This window comes from Cyprinus carpio, chromosome B16 (assembly GCF_018340385.1).
Source record: "Cyprinus carpio isolate SPL01 chromosome B16, ASM1834038v1, whole genome shotgun sequence".
Lineage (NCBI taxonomy): Eukaryota > Metazoa > Chordata > Actinopteri > Cypriniformes > Cyprinidae > Cyprinus > Cyprinus carpio.
In genome coordinates, this window is record NC_056612.1 from 20,712,285 (window position 1) to 20,726,825 (window position 14,541).

The 14,541-nt window shown below is 37.5% G+C and overlaps 1 protein-coding gene across 1 annotated transcript; it reads right to left on the reverse strand.

The window, feature by feature from the left end:
• Positions 1–542: 542 nt before the first annotated feature.
• Positions 543–10,073, reverse strand: LOC109110040 (methanethiol oxidase). The gene is made up of 12 exons (XM_042741437.1): positions 9,882–10,073; positions 5,445–5,501; positions 4,594–4,706; positions 4,281–4,466; positions 3,300–3,420; positions 3,042–3,224; positions 2,787–2,968; positions 2,565–2,643; positions 1,591–1,712; positions 1,387–1,479; positions 1,051–1,169; positions 543–907 (listed from the first exon to the last, which is right to left on the reverse strand). Exons 1-12 carry the CDS (start codon positions 9,883–9,885, stop codon positions 745–747), a joined length of 1,422 nt encoding a protein of 473 aa, XP_042597371.1. The 5' UTR covers positions 9,886–10,073; the 3' UTR covers positions 543–744.
• Between the last annotated feature and the right edge of the window lie 4,468 nt (positions 10,074–14,541).

The window sequence follows — 14,541 nt, forward strand, 5'->3', positions numbered from 1 at the left end:
CTACTTTGCAATTCTAATGATTTGGAAAGCACTTACAACAACAAATGAGAAAGCCTTTGAATTCACTGGGATGCAAAATATTTATTTAAAAGAAAATGTAGAAAGCTTATAAAGACAATGAAAATTAGTTTTTTAGTTAAGATGTGATTTACGATATAGTTCACTCTTGTAATTGCTAATTGACACATAATAAGATTTAGGATTTGGTCCATACATAGATTAAACGTGATAATATTGATGATATCTCCACTAGGGATGTAACGATTAACCGCGAACCAGTTGAAAATTTATTCTAATACGTGACGATAAAAAACTTTAGATATTATAAACAAATCTCATCTTGCCTCTTTATAATACATATTAAAGTTCATAAATTGCAATTTAGTTTTGTTATTTACATTTACATTCTATTTAAATTTTGTCATTTAGCAGATGCTTTTATCCAAAGCGACTTACAAATGAGGACAACAGAAGCAATCAAAACCAACAAAAGAGCAATAATATGCAAGTGCTATATTATTATAGTTATATTTCAATTTTCACAAAGAAATTTATAGCATTTTGTCCAAGCAATAATAAAAGGACACATTTAATTCATAATTTGTCTTAAATGTAATTGAATCGTGAAATCAAAATCGTGAATCGAATCAAATCGTGAATCGTGAATTCTTACATCCCTATTCTCCTCTGAGAAAATGGGAATAATAATTCTGCTCCTTGGAACATAATGGTTTGGCCCCAATTTCATAACCAGATATCAGAAGTGCAGTCTCCACCAGGATATCTGAGCTCATGGGCAAGTGCAGGACCATCTGGTTCTGCTCCGAAATCCACAAGGAAATTCTCGTTGAGCTTCAGACCGCCTTTATCTGTGTCCACGTCAATCTGCATCATGACCGACCCCTCCCTCAAGAGAAATAAGACAAATGTTGCAACATAATAAACAAAACAGAGGTTACTTCTGAAAACATTTAAACAGCCTAATTTCTTAATCTTTGATTTACATTCAATACTCAAGTAGAATTACAAATAAAAATCCTTTTGTCTCACTTGACAAGGTCAGGGTAGAACTGCTTGTCCCAGGCACTGTATAAAGAGGTGGTGACATACAGACGTTTTCCATCCAAGCTCAGCTGGAGCATCTGAGGGCCTCCCTGCACACGCTTTCCCTGATGAGGAAAGGAAGGTTTTAACCTCCAACAAATGATGTGCTCTAATTGCTCTGTTTAGGTCTGCATGACCTAATGATCTGGAGTAAAATAAGCTGGGTCATCTGTCAATTAGCTAGTTACCAACAGCTTTAGGCTGTTTTCCTCCACATAATGGCTAACTCAAATGTGTACACAGAGCTCACAGGAAGCATACTTGGAATTAAAAAAAAGGTACCTTTATTATCCGTGGGGCAGGCTGGCTATCCAGTTCTTTGTCCTCCAATACTTTCACTGGTCCATCTTTTAAAATGCTTCCTGCAAGGAAGACCTTAAAAATGCATTTCATAAAAATTACTATTTTGACACTTTATTTGTCTTTGACATGATTTTAGAAATGTAGATGAAGGTCTCTTGATCATGCTCATCCAAGTTGTCTTACCTGACCAACCATACGTGGATTCCTCCTGTCAGTGATGTCATACTGTCGAATGTCTCCATGCAGCCAGTTACTGAAGTACAGGAAGCGATCATCCAGTGAAATCAAGATATCCGTAATGAGACCTATAGCAAATAATACATGAGTAAATGAGTGTCTAATATATATATATATATATATATATATATATATATATATATATATATATATATATTATATATATATATATATATATATTTTTTTTTTTTTTTTTTTTTTTTTGTCTGGAGGGGGGGGGGGTATCAAACTGGAGTTCAGGGAAAAATGTACATTACACAAACAATATTTAGAAATAAGACACAAATTATTATTAATTCAGACATTTTTTCCCCCCACTTTTTGCCATTAAAGCAGATTGTTGAATTGGGGCTCAGGAAAAATATGAGAGAGAGAAAAAATTGAAAGAAACCCCACAAAAAATTACTAAATGTATTTTTAGGGCTGTATATATCAAAAGTTTAACACAGCATTTTCTAAACATTTACTACATTTCATATTAGTTTCATTCTTCTCATTATTCATAACTCATTAATTCTATTGACAGCCCTAGTTTTTTTTAAGTTGATATATAACACTAACAGTATGTAAAACAAACAAAAAAAATAAATAAATAAATAAATATATATATATATATATATATATATATATATATATATATATATATATATATATATATACACACAGCAACTTTTATGTTTTAGAAAGGGTCCACTGCTAAGGGGATCATTATATTTAGGGGGTTACTGATGTCAAAATTGTTCTATACTACAGTACAACTATACTATAGTACATCTTTTTTCTCTTTATGGTTTGGAAATTACATTGTACATATAATAATTAGTGTTTGTTCATTCCCTGAGTCAAAAAAAAACAAAAAAAAAAACGTAACAAGTAAAACTTAAAAAAATGAATACTGTTACATTTCTAAAAGCATTCACCTGGCATTTCAGGAAGAGCCCAACCTTTGACTTTTTTGCCTGGAATATGGATGACTTTCTCTGCTGCCCAGTTCCCTTTCTGTAAAATGAAAAATCTGAATCTAAAAACATATTTTGCTTAAAACCTGAGGGGGGGCAATAAAACTGGCCTCTAAACCTTTTTTTAAGCCTTTACAAAAAGATTAGAGAAGATTTTATTGAAAACTCTTTTTATGTACTTGCCGGAGTCTTGTAGAAGCGGAAGACGGTGCTCTGAAGCGCACAGCCCACGAATCCTTCAGCCGCAGCAGGGTTATGCAGGAACCGGATCTCCAGAGGAATAGCACCCTCTTCCCCCAGATCCAGAATCTGAATCCGCTTGTGTGTAGTCCAGTCCCACACATGGAGGCGCTGTCCATAATGACCTACAAACAGATCTGATCATCACTGCCAGTCAGCTACAATGACTCTTGAACTTCCTCTTGAATACACACATACCCGCTCTGACATCTGCAGGGTTGAAGCCGTTTCCCAATGCTTTGGGTGCTCCCCACTCAGTGCTGATCATGACGTTGTGGCGAGGCTGGTACCAGAAGTCATAACCAAAGGGTGCTGCTTCACCTGGCTGCTCCCAGTTGCCAATCACTTCAAAAGTCTCGCCATCCAACAACACAAAACCACCTAAAATGACCATAAATAAAAGGGTAAGCCTAAAATGTGTATTGAAAATAAATAGAGGTGAACACAGCATCTTACCCTTGCCGTTGCCAGAGGGATCGCCCATGGTACTGATCATGATTTGGCCACTGCCTAAGCAGTGAGAAGTGTGGGGGTTGGCAAGGCCGCATTTCCAAAACAGATCTATAGGCTCGACTATCTGGAGGAGGAGAGAGATGGAAAGAATTCATGGTCTTGGCAAGAACAAAACATTCTTAATGTCAACAGTCATGTATTAATGGGCGGTCACACTTGATGTTAAGCAGTCGTAGATGTTAAACAAAATCAATTAATATGGGTAAAAGGACTTGATGTCATGCTTCTGGGCTTTTAAAGGTTCTCTCTTTTTTTTTTTTTAACAGAAATTGAAACAAATACTGGGGGTAAACTATGGAGCCCCACACATGACCAAAATAAATTTATCGTTCCCATGAATTAAAAATTAGTTCTATCATTCGAGGGTATGGATTAGTACTACTACATGGCCATGATTTACAAAATTAAGGAACGTATTAGTATAATGTGGCCATGATTTATTAAAACAAGGGAATTAATTCATAATTCATTGCCATGATTTACTAAAATGAGAAAACAAATTCTTCATTTGTTGCCACAATTTAATTGAAACAAGGGAACTAACTGATAAGTCATGGAAACTAATTCTTAATTCATGGCCACAATATACAGGGCATGTATTTTAACCAAAAATATTGCTTTAGACTTGTAATATAGATCAAGAAGATATGAAAACATCAAAATATTTCATGTGGCTCATCTTTAAGACTGTGACCTCCATTGGACAAATGTCTTTTCAAGATACACATTTGCTTGTCTGAGTTGACCAAACATGAAGTATCAAGTACTATAGCATGCAGTTAAAATAATAAAACAAATCAACGTTTTAAACGTTCTCAGATTAATAACCCAGATGTGCATCCACAAAGTTAACACCATCACAATAAGGGCATTTCTATACAGACAGCTCTTACAGTTTATAACTGAGGGTTTACTTAAATGAACCTTATGAAGCCGTGGGGCCCGTGGATCCGTCCCTACATCAACGACGTAGATACGGGAGGAGATCAGGGAAGGCAGAATGAGACGATTGCGTCTTTTGGAGGGATCATCATAACAACTGCTACAGGCATTCCAACCAGAATGGTGTAGCTCATCCTTTAGATTAGGCATGGGCAGCCTGTGAATCACCTAGACCATTACATTACAAAAGAAATGCTACTCAGGAGGTGTTATACTAAAAATATTAAAAGGAAACATGTTGATGCCACATTTTAATCCAAAATAGTTTATATTTAGAAATCACATTTGCTTTTACCTTGCAAAAATTGGGAGATTGTGGATTGACATCAACAGTTGCAAGATAGTCAGGTTTCTGAATGTCTGTGTTGCGGTAAATACATGGTAGGTAGACAATCTCTTCTCGAGGCCCTGTAGGAAGAATTTATGTTTAAGTTTAGAGTCTAAATGCAGATTGATCTTTGTGTCTTATAATTTATCAATAAATTCCATAAAGGGTGTCCACAGCAGTAGTGCACTAAACATAAAAATTCTGCTGTTAAGTGATTTACATGCTTAAATACGCAAATTAAAATTAACAAATTTATCCAATTTATTTAAAAAATACATTTAAAAAGTTCATGTTTATTCACCTGTATAATTTTAAATATATATATATTTATATTTCTCTTTTATTATTATTATTATTACTTTCATTTTTTATTATTTTTGAAATAAGCAAATTCAGAAGCAAATTCAAAAGAGATATTATATGCCTCTCAATCCGCTCCCTAGATTGTGAATAAGTATATTATGCACACGAGCTTAGGCACTGGTTCACTAAGCATTGGGATTGTAACACTGATGCCTCAACTTCTGTCAACATGAATATGTGAGGGAAAATATAGTAAGCAAATCAAACAATTCAGTACAATGTTAATTTACAAGTGAGGAGGAGGACCTCTGGTGGTGGGGAGGAGGAGCTGCAGGAATAAATGTTATGCAGTGATAATAGAGCTCAGACAATGACAGCAAGTCTCCAGTGTAAAGGTCACTGCTACCTTGTACTACCTTGCAAGTTGCAACTATGTATTACCAACTCATATGTTAATATAAACTACCACTTTATTGTTCAAACAATATGCGGTCTTATTTTTTAAAGCGACTCACCTTTCATGGCATCTAAAGGGGTTTTATATCCTGGTCCACATCTTGAACAGGTTGAAGCTGCAAGCAGAGAATGAGCATATGTCACATCTCAAATATTAATATGTGAGTTACACTCAGTTGAGCAATTATTAAAGCATTAATAATTGCTCATTATTTAAGTGTGGAGGGTTTGATGATCTCTTAACCTACATAGTCCACCTTTATATAAGTGTGAGTTCTAAAATTTTGTGTTCATTCTTTAAAAGCATGAATGTTGAATCGCCAAGTGAACTACTGGACACTACTAGATAACACTTTTTACTGCCCTGTACATTTTTGAAAATGATACACATACAAGCACACAAACCAACTACAACAGATGGACAATATCACAGTCTAGAAGGGGACACTGTGTCTTGCCAAGGATTGTTCAACACCCTTCCCCGGAGAGCTAGACATGTGTTTAAGTGTTATGTGCAGGTCACCCCACTCACTGACCAACCATGTCCAAATAAAAAGTGTATAATCAAAGCAAAAAGCAAAAAAAAACACACACACACACACACACACACACACACAAACAAACAGTTCGGTAAAGTTGGCAAGATATTCACAGATTTGACTTTTCCGGATCAATAACTTGCGAGCAAAACGTTTTTAGTACACAAATTAGGCATCTTTTCACTCGTAGTGATGTAGTAAACAAGCTACAAGCGAGTTTGCCTGAAAACATGCTTTCCTCTGCTCTGTTTGATATCAATGCACTGGCTTCTGACTGATAAGTCCGAAGGGACCATCTGCAAAGTGAGAAATGCGAAAAAGGTTTCTAATAAAATACTCAATTACTTCACAGTAACACACTGTTCATTCACCAAATTCAGTTCACACATCACTGCTCTCCTGCTGGTTATACTACAACACTCATTTTGAAATTAATTGATGTTGCACAATTTTTATGATTTTTTTATAATGAAAAACTGTTAATAACTTTACTGTAACATACTGTACTTTCATAAAATTCAGTTCACACATCACTGCTCTCCTGCTAGTTATACTACAGCTTTCATTTTGAAAGTAACTGCTTTGGCACATTTTTTATGATTTTTTATAATGAAAAATAGTTAATAACTTCACCGTTATTGAACATTATAGATAATAACTTTACTGTAACACACTGTACATTCATCAAATTCAGTTCACACATCAGTGCTCTCCTGCTGGTTATACTACAACACTTGTTTTGAAAATACTTGCTTTTACACATTTTTTATGAATTTTTATTAAGAAAAACAGTTAATAACTTTACTGTAACACACTGTACTTTCACCAAATTCTTTCACTCATTTTGAAATTAATTGCTTTTGCACATTTCTTAGGATTTTTTATTATGAAAAATAGTTAATAACTTTACTGTAACAAACTGTACATTCATCAAATTCAGTTCACACATAACTGCTCTCCTGCTGGTTATATTACAACACTCGTTTTGAAATCTATTGCTTTGGCACATTTTTTAGGATTTTTTATTATGAAAAATTGTTAATAACAAAAACACACCACACATAAACCAAATCCAGCTCACTATATTACAACACTCGTTTTGAAATCTATTGCTTTGGCACATTTTTTAGGATTTTTTATTATGAAAAATTGTTAATAACTTCACCGTTATTGGACATAATACACTGTAACAAACTGTACATTCATCAAATTCAGTTCACACATCACTGCTCTCCTGCTGGTTATACTACAACACCCGTTTTGAAAAAATGGAGTGTGCTACAGTAAAGTTATTAAAATTTTTCATAAAAAAAAAAAAAATGTGCCAAAGCAACTATTTTCAATATACGTGTTGTAGTATAACCAGCAGGAGAGCAGTGATGTGTGAACTGGATTTGATGAAAGTACAGTGTGTTACAGTAAAATTATTAACTATTATGTCCAATAACTGTGAAGTTATTAAATATTTTTCATAATAAAAAATCCTAAGAAATGTGCAAAAGCAATTAATTTCAAAATGAGTGAAAGAATTTGGTGAAAGTAGAGTGTGTTAGAGTAGAGTTATTAACTGTTTTTCTTAATAAAAAATCATAAAAAATGTGTAAAAGCAAGTATTTTCAAAACGAGTGTTGTAGTATAACAAGCATGAGAGCAGTGAGGTGTGAACTGAATTTGGTGAAAGTACGGTGTGTTACAGTAAAGTTATTAACTGTTTTTCTTAATAAAAATTTATAAAAAATGTGCCAAAGCAATTACTTTCAAAATCAAATTTGTAGTATAACCAACAGGAGAGCACTGATGTGTGAACTGAACTTGTTGAAAGTACAGTGTGTTAGAGTAAAATTATTAACTATTATGTCCAATAACGGTGAAGTTATTAACTATTTTTCACAATAAAAATATCATAAAAAATGTGCAAAACAATTAATTTCAAAATGTGCGTTGTAGAATAACCAGCAGGACAGCAGTGACGTGTGAACTGAATTTGGTGAAAGTACAGTGTGTTACAGTAAAGTTATTAACTATTTTTCATAATAAAAAATCATAAAAAATGTGCCAAAGCAATTTTTTTTCAATATGAGTGTTGTAGTAAAACCAGCAGAAGAGCAGTGATGTGTGAACTGGAACTGAATAATGTACAGTGTGTTACAGTAAAGCTATTAACTGTTTTTCATAATAAAATAAATCATAAAAATTGTGCAAAAGCAATTATTTTCAATATGACTGTTGTAGTATAATCTGCAGGAGAGCAGTGATGTGTGAACTCGATTTGGTGAAAGTATGGTGTGTTACAGTAACGTTATCAACGTTTTCATAATAAAAAAAATCATAAAATTGTGCAAAAGCAACTATTTTCAAAATCAACGTTGTAGTATAACCAGCAGGAGAGCAGTGATGTGTGAACTGAATTTGGTGAAAGTACAGTGTGTTACATTAAAGTTATTAACTATTATGTTCTATAACGGTGAAGTTATTAACTATTTTTCATAATAAAAATTGTGGAACATCAATTAATTTCAAAATGAGTGTTGTAGTATAACCAGCAGGACAGCAGTGATGTGTGAACTGAATTTGGTGAAAGTACAGTGTGTTCCTCTGAAGTTATTGAGTATTTTATTAGAAACCTTTTTTGCGTTTCGCACTTAGCAGACGGTCCCTTCGGACTTATCTCTCAGACGCCAGTGCATTGAGATCAACGTATTTTGTACAGTGCGGAGGAAAGCTTGTTTTCAGGCAAACTCGCTTGTAGCTTGTTTACTACATCACTACGAGTGAAAAGAGGCATAAGTCGTGTACTAAAAACGTTTTGCTCGCGAGTTATTGATCCGGAAAAGTCGAATCTCAGCATATCTTGCCAATTTTACCGAACTCAAACAGACAACAATTCTAAAAGTCTGTGTTTAAGGAAAAAATGGGCCTAAAATGACTACTCAGCCCCCCTAAAATTTTGCGATTAGCTTCATAAACTGTACACAAATAAATGATCGTCTCAGTCCCCTTTAAATTTCATATGAAAACGGTGGCAGACTTCGGTCGGCTCCTCCGTGTCAGCACGTTCTTTTCTATCCGCAGTAATGGCGCAGAGGACACGGTGTTTGTTTAACGATAGATTGTTATTATATCTGCATCTATGCAGTTCTGTTCTTTGTAATATATTCAAAAAGTTCAGTTCACCCCTCATCACACCTCAGCTGTTTCCTCCAGTGAAAATGAAGCACATACATACTTTATAAAACAATCATGTTGCCATTTTCATGTGAAAATGTAACTTTCAATGTCATACATTTTCCAGTGCATGTGGCAAAGAGGTTTGCATACTTGAGCTAAGGAAAGAGGGTTGTTCTAGAAATAGCAAACAGTAAAATGTTGTGTGTGTACAGTATACAGATGTGTGTGTGTGGGAGATCATGAAGAACTGAATTTGGATTATTCAGTTATGTTATACCTATCTATGCAATACAGTGGAATACTGCACTTTTTGGTATAGAAATTTAGCATACCACCTTTATTAGTCAAACATTATATATATATATATACCCTCATTGGGGGCTGAGCCCCTCTAAAAAAGCTTTTTTATTACTTATTTGGTTATTAACATAATTATTTCTGTATTGCACTACATTAATATATACTTAAACTTAAGCAAAGAATTGCAATAAAAGCATGTTTGTTTTCAACCAATGATACAAATTTGTAATTACATTAAGAAATTAACATGCCTATTAACACGTTAAAAACTAAATTTAATGCACACAACATTGCACGAATTCTACCTTAATGACGACAGGTAGGCTAACAAATAACACGATTAAGCCTAAATGTAAAGAATTTGTAGTGAAGCAATACTTTATTCCAGACTGAAGCAGCTGCGTACTTTAGATGGAAATGTCGAATGCTTAAAATAAAGTCTGAGCCACAATGCTAGCTACGTTTAAAGGTGCATTAGAAGTCACTCACCCATACTGCTGCTGTTGCTTTCACAGGTGGAAAGTTACTGACCGAACAAAGCGCCGCGGATGTGCAAAAAGATTTTATGTCGCTATTGAATCAACTCTTTCAGCGATGATATCACTCGTACGTACGGAGCCCCGCACTTCACCTGTAGGAGAAAAAATCTCAATCCTTGAGCACGCTTTCGCAATCCGTTCCCTCTGATTTGTAAACGCACGGATTTGTGGCTCCGCCCCCACCGGCAGATTAAATTCTGTTTATTAAACATTATTTTTCATAGTACCATGATCCGCACTCACAAAATAGTCTTCTTTTTAGCGTTTATTTTACATTAATCACAATAGTCAAGTCAAGTCAAGTCTGCTTTATTGTCAATTCTTCCACATGTACAGTACATACATACAGAGAATCGAAATTGCGTTACTCTCAGACCCCCGGTGCATACAGATGACACTAAAAGTAGAGCCTAAAAATCTAGAACAAATATAAAATAAAAGATATAACTCTATACAATAAGGGAATGTAAAAAAGACATAATAAAAAATAAAAATAAAGTTAAATAAAGCAGCACAAGGCACATGGCAGATAGAGTGCAAACCAGTTAACAAACAGTGCAGATAAAAAGATTTTTAGTGCAAAAAAAAGCTTATTCAGTCTGATTAAAGTGACAAAAGGGCTCAAGAGCAGTTATTTTATTTAAACTGACTGATGAGGTGGTAGAATGACGTCAGTTCCATGGTGAATGAGGTAGTGAGCAAACCAATGCTGCACAAAGTGACTGGTGCATGTCATCGTATGTTAGTGGAAGGGGTGGGTGGAAGCACCTGGGGATGTGGGATCTGGGGGGGGGGGGGGGGGCGTCATAGTTCAGTGGTGCCTGGGGCAGAAGAGGGACGGAGGGCAAGTTCGGGAGCGAGTTCAGCTTCCTGACAGCCTGATGGATGAAGCTGTCCTTCAGTCTGCTGGTCCTGGCCTGGAGGCTCCGCAGTCTCCTCCCTGATGGCAGCAGACTGAAGAAGCTGTGTGACGGGTGGGTGGGATCACCTGCGATGCAGAGGGCTTTGCGAGTGAGACGGATTCCGTAAACTTCCTGGAGGGAGGGGAGAGAGACACCAATGACCTTCTCAGCTGCTCTCACTATGTGTTGCAGAGTCTTCCGGCAGGACGCGTTGCAGGTGCCATACCACACAGCTAGTCAGAATGCTCTCGATGGTGCCTCTGTAGAAGGTGTACATGATGGGGGTGGGGCTCTGGCTCTCCTCAGTTTGCGGAGGAAGTAAAGACGCTGTTGTGATTTCTTGGCCAGTGCTGCGGTGTTGTCGGTCCAGGAGAGGTCCTCTGTGATGTGCACACCCAGGAACTTGGTGCTGTTCACTCTCTCCACAGTCGCACCGTTGATGGTCAGAGGAACATGCTGAGGTGTGCGCTCTCCTGAAGTCAACAACAATCTCCTTCGTCTTCTCCACGTTCAGAAAGAGATTGTTGTCACTGCACCACCCGGCCAGGCGGCCTCACCTCGCTCCTGTAGTTTGTCTCATCCTTGTTGCTAATGAGACCCGCCACAGTCGTGTCATCCGCAAACTTAATGAAGAGGTTGGAGTTGTGTGACGGTGTGCAGTCGTGGGTCAGCAGAGTGAAGAGGAGGGGGCTCAGCACACATCCTTGGGGGGCCCCAGTGTTCAGTGTGATGGTGCTGGATGTGTTGCTGCCGACCTGTACTGCCTGAGGACTTCCAGTCAGAAAGTCCAACAGCCAGTTGCACAGCGAAGTGTTGAGCCCCAGCTCGACCAGTTTGTGATTGAGCTGTTGAGGGATGATTGTGTTGAATGCTGAACTGAAGTCTATGAACCGCATTCTGACGTATGAATCCTTTTTGTCTATATGTGTGAGTGCTGAGTGGACGGCAGTGGCGATGGCATCATCGGTCGACCAGTTGGACCGATATGCAAACTGGAAGGGGTCCAGGGAGGGGGGGAGGGCAGAATTGATGTGGTGCATGACTAGCCGTTCAAAGCACTTCATGAGGATGGGAGTAAGTGCAACAGGACGGTAGTCATTGAAGCAGGATGGAGATGGCTTCTTCGGGACTGGAATGATGGTGGTAGTTTTGAAACATGTGGGAACAACAGCCTGACTAAGTGAGATGTTGAAAATGTCTGTGAAGACATCAGTGAGTTCTGCTACACAGTCTCTTAGTACACACCCAGGAATGTTGTCAGGACCCGGAGCTTTGCGTGCATTGATCCTGCTGAAGGATCTCATGCTGTCCAGGGTCAGCGTCATCACCTGATCACTGGGAGGAGGTGGAGTCTTCTGTGCAGTGGAGCTGTTTTGTTTCTCAAAGCGAGCGAAGAAGGTGTTCAGCTCGTTCAGCAGAGAGATGTTGCGGTCACAGGTCCGTGGTGGGGGCTTGTAGTCCGTAATGGTCTGTATCCCCTGCCACAGGCTCCGAGTGTCTCTGCTGTCACTGAATCCATGGGCTATCCTCCTGGAGTACTGTCTCTAAGCCTCTCTGATGCCGCGGGATAGGTTGGCCCTGGCTGTTCTCAGGCCCACCTCATCCCCAGCTCTGAATGCAGCGTTCCGCGTCTCCAGGAGTCTGTAGACCTCCCCTGTCATCCAGGGCTTCTGGTTAGCCCGGACAGTGATGGTTTTTGTGACTGTTACATCCTCAATACATTTGTTGATGTAGGCGGTGACAGTCTCTGAGTACTCCTGGAGGTCAGTGGTGTTATTGTAAGTGGCAGCCTGCTTAAACATATTCCAGTCAGTTGTGTCAAAGCAGTCTTGAAGTGCCTCTGACGATCCTTCCGGCCACACTTGAATCTGTTTTTGAACTGGTTTGGCAACTTTAATGAGCGGTCTTGTAACGTTTACTTTTATGGTAATCTGAAAAGACGAGAACTGTGCATGTGCGTAGAGGGTGTCTGAGGTAGAGCTGATAGGTGGGGAGAGGAGTTACCCGCTCCACCGATCTCTGAGTTTAATCTTTTCTTTTGTGACAGGAGTTAGATGTTTGTATACTTCTTTTCTTTTCCTCACTCGACTCCCCATGTATGTGGACGAGTGTGTAATGTTTAAGTACTTTTATTAAACACGGGAAAGATACGCCGTCATCCCTCGTGCATTTTCTTTTATTTGCCAACACCTATTTGGGTTTTCTCCTTCTCTCCGAGCAACATCTCAACTTCAGGTTACAGTCTGTATGCAGGCATTAGCATGACAGTGATGTGGTCTGAGGCACCAAGGTGGGGGAGGGGGAGGGCTTTGTAAGCTCCTCTCTGTGTGGTGTAAAAGTCTAAAATGTTTTTACCTCTTGTTGGAAAGTTAATGTGTTGGTGTATTTTTGGAAACACACTCTTTAAGTCAGCATGGTTGAAATCCCCAGCTATGATGAGAAAAGCATCAGGGTGTGCTGTCTGCTGCTCACTGATGTGCTGGTGCAGTTCATTTAGTGCATCGTTCCTGTTGCAGTTGTTGTTGTTCGGGGGAATGTAAACTGAGACGAGGATAAGGATAAGATAAGACACAGCCCCCTGTGTTTTATAGCCTAAAATAAAGTTAGTATAATAAAATCACAAAAATAATTCTTCATGTTAAGAAAGAATAGTACACAAACACATTTCAAAAACTGTAAAATGTTATTTAAAAATCTGTCTTAAGTGCACTAATTTATTTAGCCTATAAATCAAAATGATAATAAAAATAACTATTATTTTTATCATTATTATATATTATTATACAGGTTATGCATAAGAAACTTTTATCCAAAACGACTTACAAAAGAGGAACAAATTACTCCAGAGTCAGTCACAATGCCAGGTTTATTATACAATAATAATCAAGTGCTAAGATTGTCACATATTAAACAAGATTTTGATGCACATCTTTCTTATTAAATCGTTGTATTCCACCTCGTACTACACTTGATAGAGAATCACTTAAGACACTTTGCTGTAGGCCTATTCCACATAATAATATTCTATAAAACTGTATGTTAACACGCAGAGGTGGAAAGTAACGAATTACATTTACTCGCGTTACTGTAATTGAGTAGCTTTTTTGCGTACTTCTACTTTTTAAAGTAATTTTTAAAATCTGTAATTTCCCTTTTACTTAAGTATATATTGTTTGAAGTATTGTACTTCGCTACATTTTAAAACACATTAGTTACTGAGTAAAAAAAAAAATCGCTCCCTAGAAACTACTGCAGTAAATAATGGGCAGAAGAACAAACTGGCGCTAAAATCACAAGAAAGATGCAGACGGACAAAACAGGCGTTAGTGGTGCAGACACCGCTGAAACAATACCCCGTCATATTCTGAAGTTGAACTCGAAGGAAATTAAGTGAACCCCTGGCCATATTTATGTTTTATTATGCACTGTAAGCTGTTTACCTAGAGAGACCAAACTAGCAGCTTATAAAATCTCGACAAGACATCAACCCTTCGCAAGCATGTAGAAGTAAGCTAAATAACTGCATCGTTGCATCGTGGTCAAAATGAAGCTTTGACATTTTAGCAAGAGGTTTTACACAAATTAGCCAAAAAGACAGTGGTGCGGAGTGTGCGATATATATCGTCTGCAATAATATCAGAATTGTTGTTTTCATGATGTGCGCGCGCATTTATAGTGCGTTCTTTCACTTTGTGATTCAGTCTTGTA